Below are 22,392 nucleotides of genomic sequence, written 5' to 3'. Positions count from 1 at the left end.
GTATTTTTCTAATAATTTTGGGGGCGTGGGGAGTGAAATATATGCGTAGACAGGCTACTGAAAGTCTCAGCAGATTTTCAGACGTTGTGTCTGCCTTAATACGCAAGAGACATACGCATAAAATCTGCAGACATATCTGCCGACTTTTAGAACAGCGTCGTGTTGCACTTCGAGAACAAACGTCGGCAGATAATATGAGGACGGTCGGCGTATTATCTGCCGACGCGCCGATTAAATCTGCCGATTTCGTGACGAAATCAGCAGACTATTTTTGATGGGGTCTCCACACCGAAAGCGCTCCTTGGCTGATCCTACGATCAACAGAATCTTCCAACACGGAATATAGGGCATTGCAACATGATTAAAATTGTAATAAATATATTCCAATACGATTACTAGTAAGAGAAAAATAAGGTAAAAATTCACCTTATGACTTGTTTTTCTTTTCCGAATTTCTACTGGAATTTTACGAGAAAAAAAATCCACATAAGTGCAAAAAAAATTATGTGTATACTGTGTATATATGGGAATTTAAATTTTTTACAGAAAGTGTTATGATTTTTAATATATTACTTGCCAAAGTTTTTAAGAAAAATGAAAATTTGATGAAAATTTGCTTTTTGTTACGAAAATCTGTGAAAATTCACTTTGACATTTTTTTGTTAATTTTCAGACAATTTATACAAAAAAATCACAAAAATGGCAAAATCTTTACTGGAAAATGAATTTGAGTTCTAGAAGCCTCATAAAAGAGTTTTGCAAAATGATGTAATGATGATTTTATGATTTTATGCCAATTTGATATTATAATAGGGGAAAGTGGGCCTTTGAATTGGGGCAGCTTTCAAAATGGACTTTTTGAATCTATTTTTTAATGAAACAGGGTCCTACCATGACATTATTTAGATTTACTAACCTATTTGTTATTATTATTATTATTAATCGTATAGGAGTACTTTATTACGATATAATCGATCGGCATCGCTAGATTCTACCAGACTGGATCAGGCTAAATTCGTTTCTCTTTTTCCTTTCTTTGTTCTCTTATTATTTTCTGATTTTCTTTCTTTTTCAATTGAAATAAATAATAATAATAATCATATTATATTGCTGTTATATTCCGTGCTGAATAAAACCGTGTGCATGTGTAGATCGCTCGGGAGCGCCTTCCCGCAGTGAAGTGAAGTTAAATTACAGTAAGGCCCAGTTTAATTTCTTAATTTCTTTCAAAAATAGGAGAAAAAAGTGCATTTTCAAAAGTGCCCCACTTTCCCTGTGATTTCTTGATTCTGATTTTGAAGAGTTTTAAGCTCAAAAATGATGAATATTCAAATTAGAGGATCCCAGGATTATATACTTCGGTATTATGCAGCCACAGTTATGCTAATTTGCTTATCATTGGGATTTAATTTGTGAAGCAATTTTGTGAAGCAAAGTGTAAGGGGAAAGTACTCTCCCTTCGAACGTTCCTGCCTTCGAATACGATGAATTTCTTTTATTTTTCGTAAGAGATTTACACTAAATTATCACGGAATTATCAACAATTGATGATAAGCCAACTAATATTTAATAGAAATGTGTAAATTTCTTAGGAAAACTAAAATAAAATTCACATTATTCGAAGGCATGAACGTTCGAAAGGAGAGTACTTTCCCCTATGCAATTTTTTATGTGGTAAATCTGAAAATTTTTCTTATGAACACTAGGAAGTGGGGCACTTTTGAATTGAGGCATACCTCAATATATACTTTGGAAATGCACTTTTTTCTCCTATTTTTAAAAGGATTTAAGGCTTGTCATAATGTAATTTAGCTTTGCAATTGGTTTATAAATCTAAATAATATCTCCGTAAGGCCCAATTCCGTTACAAAATAGGAAAAAAAACTCATTTTGAAAGTTGCCCCAAATTGAAAGGTTCCCCCGGTGCTGCACTTCCTCCTAGAGCTGAAAATTTGGCTCCAAAAATGTTTTGCATATATTAAGGCGTTCCTGTAACTTATTCGAGAGAAATGTCTCACGCAAAATTTTTGGATGTAAGTAAATATAGCCATTTGCGCTATTTTCTTCGGTCCCCAAAATGTACATAATCCCGGAACTCTCTGTAAGTTAGAATCATCGATACAGAAAAAAAGCACCTGAATCTGCCTTTCATGATGGATTTTCCAAGGTTTACAATTAGAATTTTTCTTTCATCATCATCATTTTCAACCGCTTATCCCTATTGGGGTCGCGGGCCCATGACATCCAAATTAGCAGCCCACGCTTGTCGATCCTCCGCCACTTCAGGAAGATGTTCGGGTTCGATCACAAGGCGTTCCAAGGCAAGATTCTGAATTTGATTCAGCCACCATACCCTAGGTCTGCCTCAAGGTCGACACCTCTTCTCAATGGCTTGCATAGCTTTTCTGGGGAGAATTTTTCTTTATCGGTTTTATTTTTATTGTTGATTTTCAGTCAGTGAAAAGCTTCTCGTTCTTAAAGGGTTAATACAGTTGAAGCCGAAGAATATGTTTCATTCATAAGCATAAAATTTGACTTTATCAACTGGTTATATTTTCCTTGTTTAAATCTAAATTAATAAGTAAGAGAGTTTAAATCCAATCCAATTCGATACGAGAAGTCTTATTGTATTTGTTGTTTAGATTGTGAAAATGTAAATGACACTTAAGTACATTAAACCAATTTTAAAATAATAAAAAGATTATTAGGGCCTTGACAGACCTGAAGATTAACCAAGAGACAGCTTAGCATAATTATATTTGAAATAATGATTAAACTTCATTTCGATCATTTTCCATTAAGTCGTCTCTCGGATTAAGTCGTAAGTGTGTCTAGGGCATTATCGTTATAAATCTGATTTTTCTTATGCTATTCCTGAGGAGTAATTGGACATGTGTGCCAGCCGAAAACCCGAAAGCCAACGTGTCGAAAGCCTTTTTCAAATTCTGGATTTCGGCTTTCGCAATTTAGACCGGAATCAAATCTAAAAATGTGTACAGTAGACTCGCTCAATCGGGCGAAAAATTTTCACATTTAATTATGAAGCTGATTTACTCAAATTCGCTGTAGTTCTTCCTATTTTATCGTGATTCTTTACAATTGAGCGCTTTTTGTGGAATTTACAAAGGCTTTGACGCCCAAATCTATCGATAAACCGGATGACATTTCGCCCCAAATGCCCATTTGAGAGAAAGTCTACTACTGTAATATTGAAAAGCGATAATAAAACTTCACAGGGATCGTCGGGAATTCGAGAAATATTTGAAAGATCCCGGGAATTTTTGCTAACCTGAGAAATTCTTGAAAGTTCGGAGTATTCTGACGTACTCTCGAGAGCCGGTAAATCCTCGATAATCCGGTTAATCCTTTGAAATTCTCTGGAACTCTTGGGATGCTGAAAAAGTCCTGTTGTTACCGTCATGATTTTTCGAAGTAACGGAGATGTCACACAAAACTATAAAGTATAAGACCTTCAAGAAAGTATTTTTCCGTTTCAGAAAATTGACAATTCATGGAATAATCCTTAAAAGGAAATCCGGAAATCCATAAACCTTGGCGATATTTCCTTTTGCTTATTCCTTTCTTTCTTTTCAAATTCAATTTTCAAAAACCCAAAGACTCGATATTCAAATCAATTTAATATATTTCTCCTCAATTAATGCTTGGTTGCGGCTGCTGCCGACTTACGACCGATCTCCTCAGGTAAACGGCAGAAACCCTGAATGGGATCGTATAATCGATATTTTGAAGGGACGTGACCGACGTGACCGACGTGACCTAAAAATTTGTTTAGGACAAAGCCTACTTGAACTCATAAAAAATAATTGAACCAACTGAAACATGTTCTAGTCAAGTCAAATGGCTAATAAAAAATCAGTAAGTGCTCAAAAATTAATAAAAAGTTCAATATTTGAGCTGGAAACAAGCACCGAATAACCCCAATAATAGTTGAGTGTTTCAATCTTTTTTTGCCATGCACTCTAATTCTAATTCATAACAATTACACTCCCACACAATACTTCCAGTAGGATTCTTGAAATAAAACAAAATTTTAAAATAAAAATAATATTACAGAATTTTATCTCAGATAAATCAATTATTCCAAATGTCCAATGATTTTTTTCGTTATTACATTTCTCTTTTTTATGACTTTATTTTTTTTTTTCCTATTTATACCTATTAATTGTTCTTACTATGGCGGTAGGCAGCTTGTGTATTAACGTTTTCTTTTTCATTACTATAAAATTGTATTATTATCTGCAAAAATTTAAAAATTTGTTGGGATATTTAGAATATCGCATTGTAAAATTGAAAAAAAGAATCACTTTGCATATGCCTTTTAAAAAAACAAAAGTAAATAAGGAAAACGGTATGATGGTAAAAAAAAAGGCTTTTTGATGAGACACTCTACGATACAGGCATCGTCTTGAGACGTTCGAAGGCGGCCTTCTCGAGGGCTTCACGATGTTTCGGATGGGCAATCTGGATGAGCGCATAAGCTCTCTGCCTGAGACTCTTTCCGAACAAATGGGCAATTCCGTACTCAGTTACCACGTAATGAACATGAGCTCTCGTGGTCACAATTCCAGCTCCTGGCTTCGTTACGGCTGAGATCTTACTCTCGCCCTTATTAGTGGTCGACGGCAGGGCAATGATTGGCTTACCCTTGCCATCAAAACCCTCAGCAGCTCCACGGATAAAGTCAACTTGACCTCCAAAGCCTGAATACATTCGTGTACCAATTGAATCCGAGCACACCTGACCCGTCAGATCCACCTCGATGGCTGAATTGATGGCTGTCATCTTGGGATTCTGCGAGATCACTCCCACTTTGTTTACGTAATTGATCTCCAACATTTCTGCAAAACAAATTTCATATGATGTTGTTTCTGAAGAGCAAAATTATCCTAAAAATATCAATTGCAATTGTGATATATGTAGGCGGGGCTTAAAAGCTTCAAGGACTAATTATAAGGCCATCATTTATGATATGTGGTAATTCAACATGTATTTTAATTTTAACTGTTCAAACTCAAAGAAAGAGCGGTATAATCCGCTTTTTCAACTTAACTATCACCGGGCTGGAGTGCAAACGGTAAGATATGTCGACTTCCGGTCTTCGGATACCCCCCTCCCTTTGTACAGTAGACTCTCGCTCAATCGGTTCTTTTTGAATCGGGCGAAAAATTTTGTTGACAATTTACACGCTTGACTTTGAAACAAATTTGTTCAAATTCGCCGTAGTTCCTCTTATTTTATGCCCAACGCACAATATCTTTTGTTTTGTAAGCATATTTTTGACATTTTAATGAGAGTGAGTGAGATCTAGATCTAGTCATCTCGTTCACTCTCATAGGAAATTTTATAACATATTTACAAACAAAAGTTATTGTGCACTGGTCATTATCGTGATTCTTAATAATTGAGCACTTTTTCTGGAATTTACAATGACTTTGACGCCCAAATCATTCAATAATTCGGATGAAATTTTGCCCCAAATTGAGAGAGAATCTATTGTATATATTTACATATTTTTCATTTAACGATGTTCTAAAGGTTACCTAGGCCGACATTTAGTCCATATATGAAAATATCGTAGTTCATTTCCTAATAACGGATTTTCAAATTCAAATGTTATAAGGGCTTTAGACAGCGCATTTATTAATCGAATGGGGTAATGTTTGGGCTCACTAGAAAGGTCTTGGAATTCCTGACAAGTCTGAATTAGTTCCAATCGGTTCTGAATCGCCAATGAACCGATTCACAACTTATAAGTAATTTTTTATTTCAGAAAATCAATTGTATTACTCCTAAGCGATTTTGGGCGACCTTTTGAGTAATTAATGAATCGGTTGTGAAGCGGTAAACGGTAAATGTCGCAAAAGTACTTTTGAGGCATAGTTTCGATAGCTAGAAAACTATTTGAATAAAAATCATTCAATTAATAGGAACTTGAGATAAAATGTTTGAGATCTACAAGATGGCGTAGTCGTCATTATCTTGATTTGACGTTTCTGTTTCTGTTCGTCATTTTGAATCATTGTCAAAACAAAAATCTCACCCGATTTAGTATGTTTTAGCTGATGTCAAGACCTTTTCAAAACATCAATATAAACTGGCCTAAGTTAAGGGATTGCCTGGATACAGGAGCTCCAAGTCAAAAATAATAACACTCATTAATACTGAACTGTGATGATGCGGTCTAAAAAACAGAGAATAAGAAAGGTAATGTTTTTGCTTATAATAGAATATTATTTGAGGATATGAAAAACTGTTGTTGCAAAGATTAAAAAATAAAATAATAAATATATAAATTTTTCGTTTATTTTTCTTTTCAAATTATGCAAGAGTAAAAAATGAATAATAAAGTTAAAGTCTGAACTATTTTTAATGCTTATTGAGATATTTCGTTTAGTCTCCAAATATTCGAAATTTAAAAAAAAATAGGCCGCCAAAATATGAATAATTCAAAAATTTAAACTTTGAGCTTCTATATCTAGGTAATTTCTTGACCTAGACCAAAACATAGAAATGTTCTGAAAAAGTCTGCAACATACTAAAATTGCAGCCTTATTGTGTGAATTTCAGGTTTTCACAGTTATTCAAAATGGCGGACAAAAATGTCAAATCAAGATGATGATCACGCCATCTTGTAGATCTGCTTAGATGTAAAGACTTTAATTGTCGTTCATTACACCAACAATTTTAAATTTTTTGTCCCTGGGTTCTCATGCTATTTTTTCTATTGCTAGGGTCAAATGATTTACGAAAATACTTATGGTTTTGATTTCATTTTGTTTTTGCGTCTGGAATCTAGGCAAAACAGTTTTTGCCATTTTTTGATACTAGGGTGCCTATATCTCCGAATCTGCTGAACCGATTTATTTCTTAATATGGGAACATTTGGTCTCCTTTACATGCCCGATAAATCCTCTGAACAGATGAAGTTCGTACAACTGACACCAGGGGCGCTGTAGTCTCAAATATGTCAGAAAACATGGAAAAAATCGAACTTTTTAGCAAGTTTAATCAAAAATATCTCGAAAACTAGGACTGTTCCCAACAATCTGTTTTATGCGTTTGATAGAGAATTTTATTAGCTACATTTTCGTCCATGTACAACTTTATTCTCAGATTGTTTTTTAACCTCGATATTGAGGTTCAAACGAAAATCGAGCACTTAGCCAATTTGAGAAAATCTTTACTATTTCACACATTTTGACTTTTTCTTTTGAAATTTAGAAAATCTAGGGTAGTTCTTTTACTTTTTTTGACAATTGTAGGAGTTTAATAATTTTTACTGTTTTATAAAGTGTTTTTAGATATAATAAAAGTTAATAACTGAAATAATATCTTTATAAGTAACTTAAAAAAAATTATTACAAAATAATTGAATATTGCATAATTGATTTCCTAGTTCCTTGCTCTTCCGGAATTCTTTTAAAGTCATTTACAAATTATCTCGTTTGTCGAAACGATTTTTTTGTTGTTTTCTTGCATTCCATATCTCTGAAGTAAGGTAAAGTACCCTTTATTCGACCGGTTCCTCTATTCGACCGGTAGATTTATTTATTCAATTTAATTATATTTGCTATAATATTAGATGAGATCATATATTCTGTCAGTAGAAGAGGTAAAAAGTTTGGAGTGGTATATCTCAGCTCCTGATGAACATAATTGGATGAGTGAACTATTGTTGGAAAGCTTGGTTCATTAGATTTCAGAATATGGTATATGTAATTGGCTATAGGTAAATCATGGTCATCCAGAACCATTTATGTCGAAGAAGACACTTTTTGCAGCGTCATTTTTGACCATCTATTGCTGGGACCAGGAGTGACCCACAATTCTCGCACTTGGACTGTTCGTTAGAGGAACTCAAAGGGTATAATTTGTGGAAGAAACTTTTTTTTTGGACGTCTTACTTTTTTTTATTCATCGACTTTTGCAAGAATTTTAACATTTTATACGCATAGAAAAAAATGACAGAAATCCTTCTATCTCATTTTCTGGACAAACTAATGAAGATATCGACTTGGAATGTTCTAAGTACTCCCCCATAAGTTGATCCAAGGAATCCAAATATCATATCAATTTCATCCCCACGTCTATCCTTCCCCTCCAGAAACCACTCTTTTAGGATTTTTGTAATTTTTTCCTTGCGTGTAAAATGTTAAAATTCTTGCAAAAGTCGATGAATAAAAAAAAGTAAGATGTCCAACAAAAAAGTTTCTTCCGCAAATTATACCCTTTGAGTTCCTCTAACGAACAGTCCAAGTGCGAGAATTGTGGGTCACTCCTGGTCCCAGCAGTAGATGGTCAAAAATGACGCTGCAAAAAGTGTCTTCTTCGACATAAATGGTTCTGGATGACCATGATTTACCCATAGCCAATTACATATACCAGATTCTGAAAGCTAATGAACCAAGCTTTCCAACAATAGTTCACTCATCCAATTATGTTCATCAGGAGCTGAGATATACCACTCCAAACTTTTTACCTCTTCTACTGACAGAATATATGATCTCATCTAATATTTTGTGTATGATCTAACATTAATAGGTCAATTATTCTTTAAATAATACGAATCAGTGACAAATTCATAGAAATTGATGAAATTCACCATCAAATATTCAAAAATTGACCCACCGGTCGAATAGAGGAACCCGGTCGAGTAAGGGTACTTTACCTTATACAAAAACTAAAAATTCATGGAAATTTGAGGAACAAAAGTGGCCGAAATTGCAAGCTGGCCGAAATTTGGTACACTTACCCTAGTAGAATTTTATAAAATAAATGCCAGTGGCACAAAATCCATTCATTGACAACTGAAAACAAATAATTTTTCCCGTTCACCCTCCTACTTTTATTTCGCCCACAACGACGCTACCGCTAAAACTACAGTAGAGTTCCTCAAATTTTAACATTTGGGGGGTATAGATGACATTTCTCACTCCCTCAAATTTGAACAATATTTTCAAAAACGTAACGGAATTCATGTGAAATGCACTTTCCCAAATTTAAGAAAGATAATTTTAGAGAATATATCAATGTAATTTATTGTTAAAGAAATTGAATTTGTTGAGAAAGTTAATATAATACGACAATATTGAAGAAACACCCAGAGAAAAATAGTTCTAATTCAGACTGCACGCAAAACTTTCTTCACATAACCTTAAATTTTACGTTTTGAACTCAACCGTCGTTCAAATTTGAGGACTTCAAATTTGAGGAACTCGACTGTAAATTTTCTATCCTTTCAAGGCAACTTAGTAATCCCAGGAGTGGTTGTAACTCTCGGGATGAGTGTAAAAATTTTATTGTGAGGTAAGAAAATCACTTCAAATAAGGTAAGTGTGCCAAATTTCGGCATAGTTGCATGTAAGCGTCAAAGTCTCAAGTTTGAAATGTAATATTTTAAATACAAATTGATTTTTTTATTCTTTCTTTTGTAAGAGTGTTACTTGGAGCCTTGTAAAGAGTTTACCGTCTTTGTTTACTCTATAATCATTCTTAATGTTCTTAATACAATTTAAAATGAATAAAAATGTAGACATAGCTTTGGTGCCCTATTTCAGCCACCTTCATTCTCATAGTTTCTTGCCCTTCCGGATTTCTTCCAATATCTTTTTCACGTCATCTCGTTTGTCGAAGCTACATTTTTTGTTATTTTTTGCATTGTATAATCTCTAGAGTACGTAAAATCTAAAAGTTCATGGAAATTCGAGGAACAAAAAATTTGGCCGAAATTGCAAGCTGGCCGGAATTTGGCACACTTTCCCTAATTTGAATTCAATTCAAACATCGAATTCAAGTTCCCTTTACTCAACTCGATTCTTTATCCCGAAAATTCAATATCCAATTTAATTTGCAAACACTCCGACAGGTTCAATAATTTTCTTGGGGCTAAAAAAATATAAAAAAAGGTTCAATAAAAAAATTACTTACCAATAAATGGATTGTTGTCCACAAAGTCATACAGTTTTTGAGTCCCAATCAAGAATGATCCGACAATCCTTCCCTTGTGAATAACTTTCTTATTATTGGTAACACATCCATTTTTCACAAGATCTACCACGCCATCGGCAAACATCTCCGAATGAATACCCAAATCCTTATGATTGTGCAAAGCACTCAAGACAGCATCGGGAATATTTCCAATTCCCATTTGCAGAGTTGCTCCATCATCCACGAGATTCTCAGCAATCAATTGCCCAATCTTTGTCTCTACTTCACTGGATCCTTTGCCACCGTGCTGTGGCAGGGGTGTATCAATATTAACGAGATAGTCAAAGTGGGATTGATGAATGATGGCATCACCAAATGTACGTGGCATTTTGGGATTAACCTGAGCCACAATGACTTTAGAATGAACCAAAGCAGCTCGAACACAATCCACACTGGTGCCCAGGGAGCAGTATCCATGCTGATCAGGTGGTGACACATGAATCAATGCCACATCGGGCTGAACAATTTTCCGGTGGAACAAATATGGGATTTCATGGAGGAAAATTGGCACAGAGTCTCCTCTACCCTCAGCCACAGCCTTCCTCACATTGCCACCCATGAAGAAGGATTTGGACCGAAAGATGTGCGAATGCTCTGGATTGCAGTACAGAGCCGGACCTTCAGTATGCATATGGCATACCTCAATATTCTTCAAATTATTCTTAACTCCATGCTCCGTGAGTGCCCCCACAAGTTCAAGGGGCGTCGCAGCGGCACCCTGAACAAACACCACGCTATCTGCAAGAGATGCGCTAAATTAGCCCCAATTGCAATAATCTCTTATCGCAAAAAAAAACAGCCTAAAGTTAATTCAACAATAACCACTATATAATGTTCACAACGTTTCCAACCACCGCGTCTCCTCGTACATTTTATCTTATCTTCACTCTCACTTAACAGATTCTAATGCCTCTTCTTTTTCGCGTTTCTCTAATTGATAATAATATCTCCATCACAACCATTGCGTAACTCAATTGGTCAAATTCTCTTGTTGCGAACATCTTCAAGAGTTCAACGCACATGAGCAATAGATACAAAAAAAAACTCCCCATGATTCAGCATGAATTTAAAAGAATGCCTTCGGGGCAAAACATTTGCTCTAATTTCTGATTTATAGTGTGTTTAAGTCAATGAAAAGGTTATATTTTGACGCGTTCTTTTTTTTCCTCGGAGTATCTCTTCTCGTATTTTTGGCCCCTTAGGCTATATTTTGCATACTTGTTAATAAGAGGGGTTTATTAATTCATAAAATTATTGCTTTTCTCACTTTATCTATTCACATTTTTCCTTATCAAACAACATTTTATTGGTTCATTCAATGAAAGTTACTATCTCTAAAGATAAGAAAGTAATTTTTTTTATTCCAATAGGTATTATCTATGTTTTTGATAAGATTAAAATGTTCCATTTCACAGTGAAATTATCTTAAAATAGTTCTTACAATCAAGAAAACCTTGTGACAGCATTTAGGTCACATTCTAAAATTGTTTCAAAAAGTGCTTTTGTACTTGATATTTTTTTTTCAATTCAAATACCATACCTACCAAACAGAAAAAAAATCGTAAAAGTTTGTGAATTTCGTATTAGGGACTTACGAAATGCTCGTAAATTGTATAAGCCGCAAACAAGTTCGTAAAATTTTGTACATTTTTCACAAACATTGTTCGTAAGATAATCATTTGCTAAGCCTGTTTTGTACTTTTACAAACATTTGTTCGTAAATGTTTGTAAACACACAAAAAATGTTCGTAAAATGTTGTAATTTTTCATTTATTTTCATTTAATTTTTTATTCAATTCAATTTTATTGATATGTAATGCTTCTCTGAGTAAGTGCTTTTCAAAGCAAAAAATATATGTATAAAACGTGTAGAAATATAAAAATTTGTGAGAAAACAATGTTTGCGTCCACCGCTGTCTTAGTCAAACGGTTTTGTCAGACAAACAAAAAAAGTACAAGCAAATGTTTGTAAAAGAACAATAAATACTCGTCAAGTGACTATATTATGAACAATGTTTGTGATAATAATACAAACTTCTAGTAGCTTTTTAATGAGCTATACGATTTCCGAGCAATTTCCAAATCCTCAGTAGGAATTCACAAACATTTCGTCGGTTGCGTCTACCTCTATCGTATCTGCATTTCTTTTGTGTCAGCATTTCACGCAAGAGGGGTCGTCTGTATAGTAGCTTGCATCGAATGCAGATACAAAACAAATGCAGATACGACAGAGGTAGACGCAACCGACGATTTACGAACAAGTTTGCGAAATGCTTTTTTCTGTGCATGGATAACTGACTTTATTTGATTTTGTACAATTCTCAGTGTATGGATAAGTTTACACAGCAACTAAACATCCTCTCTAATTAAGCTAATATTTTACTGCTCGAATTTAAAGAAAGAACCATATTGTTGAGTAACTTTAGTAAAATCAATCGCTTAGGTTGTTTTTTTTTCAACCGATTTAGTTACGTTTGAATTTTTTTAGAAAGTTCTCAAAATCTTAAAAAAAAAATCCAAGAAACCGATTACGGGATTATAATACCCGGTGAGTGTCGAATGAATCAAATGTTCGAGCTATTCATGAAATATTTCATCTTATGAAACCTCAATAAAATAAATAACAGAGAGTTTAGAACAATTTTTGCAATGTTTCATCCAACTTGACCTCACTCTTTTGACCGAAAACTTAGAAATTAAAAATTGAAACAATTGCCAGCGCTACTAGGATAGAATAGAATAGTGCTCTCACGCGGGGAAAACGGATTGCTAGGGTCAAAGAATTCTAGATAATTGAACTGTTTCCATTAACCCATTCAGTTAACCTTTTAAGAACTATTGAAACACCGGTGTCCCATAAAGAAAATAATTTTTCCTGAGTACCTAAAGTTATTTCTTTCTCATGTTTGTACCTAATTGCAAAGTACAAGGTTGAATGAATCTAGGATATTTTTTGCAATTTTATAGCTATTTGCTATTATAGTAAATTTTTAAGCTCAAAAATGACGAATTTTTAAATTCTCTGACAAATTATTTTAATTATTTTTTATACTTCCAATTTTTTTAAACAAAACTGGTTTGGAAAAAGAAACTACAATACTCATACATAATCTTTTTCATTATACCCAACGCACAATAATTTTTGTTTGTAAACATGTTTTCAGAATTTCCTATGAGGGTGAGCGAGATGACTAGATTTATATCTCACTCACTTTTACTGAAATATCAAAAACATGTTTACAAAACAAAAGTTATTGTGCGTTGGGCATTAGACTGAAAATTATTATTATTTATTGGTATAGTCAGAAAAATTACTGAAATTTTTAGGCTTTTTTTGTTCCTATCGCTCGTAGAGGTAAAAAATGCACCGAATCCTGAATCAGACTCTGTTGGATTTTCTAAAGTCAGATATAAGACGTTTCATTGATTTTGTTTATTGGTTAAATTTTTATTGTTGATTTTCGGTCCGTAAAAAGTGTCTCTTCGTTAAAGAGTTAATATACTAGAAATACTTGAGATAGAATGTTCACATTTTTTAATTAGTTTCTTACTTTCCGCGAACCAAAAAAAAAACAATAACAAAATGAATTTTCATCTCTGTCGGACTATTTTTCCCAACTAACTGAGGGACTAAATCGACCACTCAGAATATAATGCGACTAACTCGATTTTTTGCAAAATTCGTTTTTTTCGCTTTTCGGGTACTCCGTGACACCCTCTACCTTCCCTGTGAATATTATACCGAAAAGTTAATTATTCCCAAAGTTATATCGGTTCCAATACTTAAAAATCCTATGATCAGCATGTAAAATCTCAGCTTTAAATCACTCTCCTGTAAAGTTGGCCATTCGCGAGTTAGTCGTATTATATTCTGAGTGGTCGAAATTTACTAAAAATCCATTGCCGACAGCAATTCAGATAAGAATTGCCCAGGAATAAATCATCTAAAATCACTCAATTTGCGTATGATGTGTAATACCATGGTAAGGGATGGGTTAATTTCGCAATGCAAATATTTTTTCAGTAAAGCTATTCAGTAACAAAGGTTGCTCGAGTTATTTGGTTATCATAACGAGATATCGTCGGTTGGATCAGCAACTGTCCTAACTGCATTTGCTTACAAACGCCCCGCACAGCGATGAATCACTTACTACAAATGCAGACACAAAGAAAATGCAGTTTGAACAGTTGCTGATCCAATCGACAATTTTCGTAATAATAATTCTTTATTAAGGTGTCTACACACTAGTAGAAATTTCTTTAAAAAATGCCTTTTTAAAGAAAATATCCCCTATCCTTGTAGGCAGAAACGTCAGAATTTTTTTAAAGAGGAAATTTTTGACGAAAATTGCTTCTAGTGTGTAGACACCATTAGCGTTCATTTTGGATCTTATAAAATACAAAGTTCACATATTGTCAACCTTGATATTTTTAAGCTGCTTCCAATCTTCTCAAATAATCTACACATCTCCCATCTTCGCTTAGAATATCCCTTTTACATACAATCCCTACAGCGATTTAAGACCAATACAGGTCTTAATCTTAAATCGTCTAACCCTGCATTATAAAAAATACATTATTTATCCCCCTCATTCCTCCACCTTTTCAATGCCCTTTTCCCTATTCCTTTTTTCAAATAACTTTATATCTTTCCTGATCTACCCATTCTCGATCTCCTTTTTGCAACTCAAACCAAATGTTTATCTATAGGAGTAACCAACTCTTTCTAGGAAGGAACAACTTCCTTCTACTTTTCTTCGATTTTGATTCCGGTTGATCATTCCTCCTCTCCACTTTCACACACTCTTTCAACACTTTATTTGGACTCTGTATTTTCTTCGAACTTGATTGTTCTGATAGCTGCTATCGTTATCCTTTCTATTTTAGTTTCAGGCTCTAAAATTGAGCTTTTTTTTTAAAATATTTGTGTTAGAACTTTTTTGATTTCCAATGTTCCTAAATTTGAAGAATCAGCTAAGTTCATTGTAGATTATGGGATCTCATTGGCGCAATAGGCAAGATCGTTGGGTTTTGGGCTGACGAGATCTCTAACTCGACTCGCAAAGTTGTGAGTTCGAGTCCCGCCCGGTGCAAGCAACTGAATGTTAGGAAAAGACATTTTCACAGTGATAAAACGTAATATAAATGCACCGCCTCTGTCCAAAAAACTCTGGGAGCATGGAAGAAGCATTCACACTGCGGGAAAGGTGCTCCTGGGCAGTCTACATATGGATTTAGTGGATTCTTCCATCACGGAATACAACAGTAATATAACATGATTACATTGTAATAAAGTATTCCGATACGATTAATAATAATCGTAGATTACGGAGCGCCTCCTTTTAATATAATTTTGAATTTTATTAGGCAAAACGGCGTATCTGTAGTAAGAACTTCCTATTCCAGATATTCAGTTATTTACACTGAATTGGACTAGAACACATAATTACGAGAGAATCGCGTTTCCGCCAAAGAACTGACGCTCTTGCCAACTGTAACACGATATCTCGTATCTCAAGTTAAAACATTTATAGATATTGCATGAAGGTTTTTATCCGAAGAGGGTCATATTTAGACTCTATGGAAAGGTCTTGGAATTTCTGACGAGTCTAAACCGGTTCAATCGGTTATGAAGCGATAAGAAACTTTTGTTTGAAAATCAATTGTATTATTTCTAAGTTATCTTGGGCGATATTCTTGAATGATTTGTAAAACCGTTCAACACGGTGAACGACAAATAATGCGAAAGTACTTTTCAGGTATAGCATCTAAGTCACTAGCTCGAGCAATCCACAAAGTATGGGACGCTTTGCCATTTATTTTTTAATAGTTTCAAGTTCTTTTCTTTTTTAATTTAATTACTAAATTATTGTACAAAAAAATTTCCAAATGTTCAAACACAAATTCGTGTCATATATTCCATATTCTGAAACAATCTTTGCGCAGCAGCAAGTTCACTTAAACATTCCAGAATAAAAGTCTATAAAATTGTATTGTTTATTGTACCAACGTCACCACATCAAAATAACGATAACTTGTATACACTGAGAATAAATATGATAGTGAAAAACCTTCATAGACAACTGATTGCAATATTTCGTGACGATATCGTCTTGAAAATACAATGTATGAATAATATGAAAAATAATAATCAGAACTTTGTTCTCTTCCAGTAAATTGATAAACCCGTAGCGCAATTTCATCAACCAATTTGTAACAAATGAGAAAGAAGCACAAAAAAAGAATGTCACAGTTCTAACATGACAAGATTAAGGTCAGACGCCAATTAACTCATCCAAAGCAACAATTCCTCATCACTTTCCCACTCAAAATCATCTGTCATAGGTTCTTCCCTCTATTTTTACAATTCAGAAATCCAGAAAGAAAACTTCCGAGGCATGACTTAAACTAGATTGCGGCAGTTTACTTGAGATTTCCGAGACACGAAATTGTTTTAATTAACAAAACAAGTGTGATTTTTTTTCGCCACTTTAACACTTTAAAATGCTTATAACTCGCTAATTATTTTTTAAATTGACATTCCTTTTAGTCTTGCAATTTTCTCATAAAACCGTTCGGAGTCTGGTAAATTTAAAATGCACTTTTTGGTTGCATTATGCATTTTCCTTTGCATTTTTTTTTATTTGAAGCAAAAGTCTGTTTGTTTCATTGATAAAGTTTCACTTTAATTGGAAGAGGTTCAAGAACGCAGCATTTTAATCAGCTGTAACTTTGTTTTGATTTCCACTTTGAAGCATTTCTCTTTTGTTTTCTTCTTTATACCCCTTTTTACAACGTTTTTACAGAGTACGTGGACGAAGGGTTCAGGCTTCAGAATGACCCCATGCGTTGAATTGAAATTAACTCTTGAATAAATAAAATCACAGTAAAACTCGAAAGTCAGAAAATTGGACACAAGGGAATCCTCTATCATTGGAATATTATTGCAAAGCTAGAAATATTACGTGTGTACAAATGTTCTCTGCGCAAGTCTGTCAAGGTAAAATTTATATATAATAATAAAAGAGACACTAACACCGGACCAAAAAATGTCTCGAGACCTTGGACTTGCCGGTGAGAATTACTGAATACTTTCCAGCGCTAAAAACATGACCAAGCAAAGACCCAGGTCCAAATTGTAACTCTCCTATTTATTTCTGTATCGTGTCGTCGTCGTTGCGATATTTTTCATTATCAAAAGTCCAGAGTTCCTCTTTGAAAATTCACAGCTCTGGACTTTTTTTTTCTTTTCAAAATGATTGAAGTTACAGGACTTGGTGTTGATCAACTTTATCAATTTTGTTGTGAGTTTACGACGACGCTGTTTCCCGGATTAGACTTTGTGCATTAACTATTTTTGTCGCAACTGTGCTACTCACGTTTTGATTCGCATCATTTGACGATTATCTTGATTGAACGCTCATTGGAACTTACAGCGGCAAATCTGTTTATTTATTAATAATAATTTTTTCCTGGTCGTGCATGTAAATAACAAATTAGACGCGTTTAGGAAGATTTTCAAATGTAAATATTTGTTTGAGCTATTGGAATCTTCATGCTAAGCAATGTAGGAAATTGAGCTATGATTATTGGAATCGTAACATCAAGTTTAAATAGAGGCTTTAAAATCAGGTTAAGTTCGAGTTTCCAAATGAATTTTACGAATATCATTGTATAGTGAGATATTTATTCAATCTAAAATAGGGATTATATTGCAAAATGGTTTTAGTTAAAGTTGATATTTTGAAGAAAATGTGTTAGAAAAAAATTTCAAACAAATTTTCAACCAACTTTGTACAGACAACACCAAATATACCAGACTATCGGAGTGAATTACAATTGCTGTTAAACAAATTATGATTCAAAATATGGAATATACAGTAGAGTCTCGCTATAGTCCATATTTGGTTTCAAATTTGACACTTGGGTCGCACTATAGTCCATGTAATTTTTTAAAATTATCAACGATTTTTAGTATTGAAATTGCTCGACGGCTTCCACTTTCTTTGCGATTGTGGTACTTGTCCTTGCTCTCTTCATTGTGGATCACAATTATCACAACTACTTAATAAAGTTTGCCAAAAATATTAAAATAATTATGCATGTCGCATACTAAAAAACATAACCTAACTTAAAATCAGTGTTTTGAAATCGACCGTTGATTTCAAAACACTGATTTTAAGTCGTGATTTAAATTGTGGACTATAGAGCGATGGCCTATAGCGAGACTCTACTGTATGTCAAGAACTTATATTAAAAAAAAACAATTGCAAAATGTATTTTTGGAAAGATGTTCAACGCTTGAATTTATAAGTGTTCAAATATCAATTTGAACAGCTGTTGATATACCGCAAAATTGTTAATTTAAATTGTTTATTTATAAAAATGTATGATGAACTTTATTTGTTTCGATTCCTTTTTAAAATTGTTAATCGTCGTACAAATTTTGATTTAACATTTTGCGTTCTTACTTTTTAGCTTGAGTTTTTTTCATAGTTTCACAAAAAAAAACTACACAAGTAAGGTAAAGTACCCTTACTCGACCGGGTTCCTCTATTCGACCGGTGGGTCAATTTTTGAATATTTGATGGTGAATTTCATCAATTTCTATGAATTTGTCACTGATTCGTATTATTTAAAGAATAATTGACCTATTAATGTTAGATCATACACAAAATATTATAGCAAATATAATTAAATTGAATAAATAAATCTACCGGTCGAATAGAGGAACCGGTCGAATAAAGGGTACTTTACCTTAAATCGTAATGTATCATAACAAATTAATTTAATTGTTTAGATTATTTGAAAATTTACTAAATTTTAATTTTGAGTTCATCGAAATCGCAAGTATCTTAGCTGGTCGTCTTTAATAGCCTTAACTATACACGAAACGGTTTGAGATAGTGACTCAGGAAGTTCCGGCGACCCTCCCGTAAGCCTAGCTTCATTGTTATCATCAGGACCGCAATTTCGCATTATTTCTCTTTTTTTTCTTTAAACCATCTTTTGAATATTACGAAAACGTGTTGTGCTATTTTATTTTGTTAATTGTTCGTAAGTTTTTCTTTAATTCTAGCACTTGACAATCCCGGTTCGAGTCCCGCTCGGTGCAAAATGACTGAAGCGTCTGAATGGACATATTTCCCATCCCAATTGTAAAACCGAATAAAAAATTGCCAATTGAATTGAAAAAGGCGACGTTTTCAGCATATTTTTGCTTAGTCGTTCAGCAAAAATGTGCCGACTGGTCAGCAGTTATCGAACAAAAAGTGCTAACCAAATATATGGAAATGGTACTGTACATCACGAGTGTCGTTTTCAGACTAGCAGAATTCAGCTAAAAATACATATGTTTTCAGCTAATTTTAAATGGGATGCTCACTGGAAAATGGCAATAAAAACCCGGAACATCAACTTAAATAAATAATTAAATAAAATATTTAGATTCGGTCAAAGCGTCCTTGTGATAAGTCTGAACCGGATTGATGCGTTTATGAACCGATTAATTGTACAAAATCTCTTCTCTTCTTTATGTTTTATTACACGGGCCAAACGTTACTTGACATCTACACAGCCAATACAACATCTAATTAATTTCGGGAGATTTTTGAGTAATTCATTTTGTTAAAATTTGGTATAAACCAGAACATAAAATCGCAGAGTAAAAATATTAATAAAATGCAGATTACAGTACCAAATTTTGGAAATCTTACAATTTCGGCCACTTCGTTCCTCAAATTTCCATGAATTTTTAGTTTTTGAATACTCTAGTGATTATACAATTCAAAAAAATAAAATAAAATGTCATTTCGACGAACGAGGTGATGTGAAGCAGATTGGAAGAAGTCTGGAAGGATAAGGAACTATGAGAATGAAGCTGGCCGAAATATTACCCAAATCAATGTTTATATTTATATTCATTTTAAAATGTATTAAGAATTATTTTAGAAAAACCAAAGTCGATAGAGTATCCACAAGTTTACAAATAACACTCCTTAAAAGAAGTAACAAAAAAATCAATTTGTACTAAATGAAATATTACGGTTTGCGGAATCTTCGTTTTTTCCATTTTGTTTTTTACACTTTTGTTTTTCCCAGTTTGTCTTTGGAATCTTTGTCTTCGGTTATTTTTGTTTTTTGGAAACTTTGTCTTTGGAAATCTTGTCTTTCATATATTTTAAAGAAGTATATTTTATTAAATGAAATAATGAAATCACATTGGCTTTTTTTTTAAGTTTTTAGCTTCGTACTTCAGGGCAACGGGAAATTTTCTGTGTTTTGGGAAGTTTTCAGTTTCGTTCTTTAGAACAAAGGGAAATTTTCTGTGCCTTGGGAATATTTTTAGTTTCATCCCATTTCGTCTTTTGAGACAAAGGGAAATTTTCTGTGTTGGGAAGCTTTTAGTTTCGAACTTTGGAACAAAGGGAAATTTTCTGTGTTGGGAATGTTATTAGTTTCGTTCTTTGGGGAAAAGGGAAATTTTGTGTTTTGTGAAGTTTTCAGTTTCGTCCTTTGGGGCAAAGGGAAATTTTCTGAGAAAAGGGAAATTTTTGGAAAGTTATAAAATATACTTGTGCAAAATGTGTGAAAGACAAAATTTCTGATAATCGTGGAAGGAAAATATATGGAAGACAAGATTTCCAAAGACAAAATTTCCAAAAAAAACAAAAATTACCGAAGACAAAGATTCCAAAGACAAACTGGGAAAAACAAAAGTGTAAAAAACAAAATGGAAAAAACGAAGATTCCCAATCCCAAATATTACCTATCAAACTTAAGGCTTTGGTGCTTACATGCAAGTATGCCGAAATTTGCTAGTTATTCTACAGTAGACTCTCTCAAATTCGGGCATATGGGACCGAAATGTCAGCTGAATTAGACAGAAATTCGGGCGACAAACTTTTTGAAATGCAACGATTTTTTATTCATGTGCATATAGATATTGAGTTTACACACTCATATATAACGTAAATTGCATGAAAATCCCTTAATAATGCAAAATCACATCAAAACTAAGACAAACCATGCCAAATTTGAGCATATTTGATTCATTTGATAATCATAATCAAAATTGAAAAATGTCAACAAACTTTTTTCAAATGTAACTGCTGACCGAATTATAAAGTAGCCCGATCTTAAAAGAGCCGAATTTGCGAGAGTCTACTGTATTTGCAAATTATGAGCCTTATCTAATGAGGTCGCATTTCACCTTTGACCAGAGAAGCTGATTGTAAAGAACCTCAGCTAAAACTTTAAAATAAATAAAATGTCACACACGCTGATAAATCAAAAATCAAAAAATAAAAACAGAGTGCGTACTACGGACGGCCGGCCAGACCCAAAATTGATGGCTTATGATTTTCGGCATCAGGGATGTTCAAAACATATACTCTGTGAATTTCAGCTCGAACTGAGCACTTTGAGAAAATTGGAGGATTACAATAGGTGTGATTCCTAAGGAATCAGGGCTCCGGTCCTGAAAAGGAGCTTGATGGGCAGTGTACTATTATTATCCAAAATGTTCTTGTTATAATGATAGGCACTGTACCTACCCCGTGACTATTATTTAAGTTGATTAACTGCCAATAACTGCCATTACACTGATAAGATTACCAATCCTAATCTCGAATAATCTCTTCCAAATTATGTTCAACTACTTTTCAAAGATTCTACAGAACGCCCAAGAACTTGCCGATTTTTCTGAAAAACCCCTCGGATAAACAATTATTCTATCGATATGTCACTATGATTCTCAATGAACATTCTACATCTCATTGTCGTAACTTTTTTCCTGCCCAGAACTTGCAGTTCCCCATTGAAATTCCATGGAGCTGTGCTCAGAACGAGTGTCTGTGTTGGCTCCAGTTCTTGCTGGGGAGCAAAAACTTGTATCCAATTGTGTTACGTAATAGCATAATCGAATATTCAATTGCCTCCTTCCTTTTTTTCGTGGCCACCATTCGGGGCTGGCTACCGCTTTGAGGATGGGAGCGCACTTTTCTAAGCTATTTTCTTGCCCTTCCCATGGTCCCATTCTCACCTGACTTGACACACTGCACTGCCTCGAGGGCTGAAGAGCAGATTTTGGGCTCTCGATTGAGGGGCTGCGATGGTTCGGGGCTGTAGGAGTGGAAATTAGCAATTCGGGATGCGGCGACACGGGCCAATTTTGGGGCCCCCGTCATCAAACGACTCGTCAACGATGCCATTGTCTGCTCACTGTGTTTTTTCGGGTCACAACACAACACTTTTCACGTAATATTGAATTAAAACTGATGAATGAGACAAGATTTGTGGGTGTTTTTGCCGAAGGAGCTGGAAAACTTCTGACTCAAAACTCAAAACGCGTTATACTCTTCCCCTCATCGATTTCTTATTTAC

The 22,392-nt window shown here is 34.0% G+C and overlaps 1 protein-coding gene across 1 annotated transcript; it reads right to left on the bottom strand.

Annotated features, from left to right (window-relative positions):
* Positions 1–4,049: 4,049 nt before the first annotated feature.
* On the bottom strand, positions 4,050–22,392 carry LOC129809618 (4-hydroxybutyrate coenzyme A transferase). Its single transcript, XM_055859576.1, has 3 exons — positions 22,052–22,392; positions 9,949–10,746; positions 4,050–4,859 (listed from the first exon to the last, which is right to left on the bottom strand). The coding sequence occupies exons 1-3, from the start codon at positions 22,218–22,220 to the stop codon at positions 4,408–4,410; spliced, it is 1,419 nt and encodes a 472-aa protein (XP_055715551.1). The 5' UTR covers positions 22,221–22,392; the 3' UTR covers positions 4,050–4,407.

Source organism: Phlebotomus papatasi, chromosome 1 (genome assembly GCF_024763615.1).
Source record: "Phlebotomus papatasi isolate M1 chromosome 1, Ppap_2.1, whole genome shotgun sequence".
NCBI lineage: Eukaryota > Metazoa > Arthropoda > Insecta > Diptera > Psychodidae > Phlebotomus > Phlebotomus papatasi.
The sequence above is the reverse complement of the archived record's forward strand: the minus strand, read 5'-3'. Positions and strand labels throughout refer to the sequence as shown.

Excerpts from the sequence above, each read along its gene's own strand:
- LOC129809618 (XM_055859576.1), bottom strand. The coding sequence starts at position 22,220 with ATGGCATCGTTGACGAGTCGTTTGATGACGGGGGCCCCAAAATTGGCC. Across the intron at positions 10,747-22,051 it reads AGTGCAGTGTGTCAAGTCAG|ATAGCGTGGTGTTTGTTCAG; the intron begins GTGAGAATGGGA and ends CATCTCTTGCAG. Across the intron at positions 4,860-9,948 it reads GGACAACAATCCATTTATTG|AAATGTTGGAGATCAATTAC; the intron begins GTAAGTAATTTT and ends TTTGTTTTGCAG.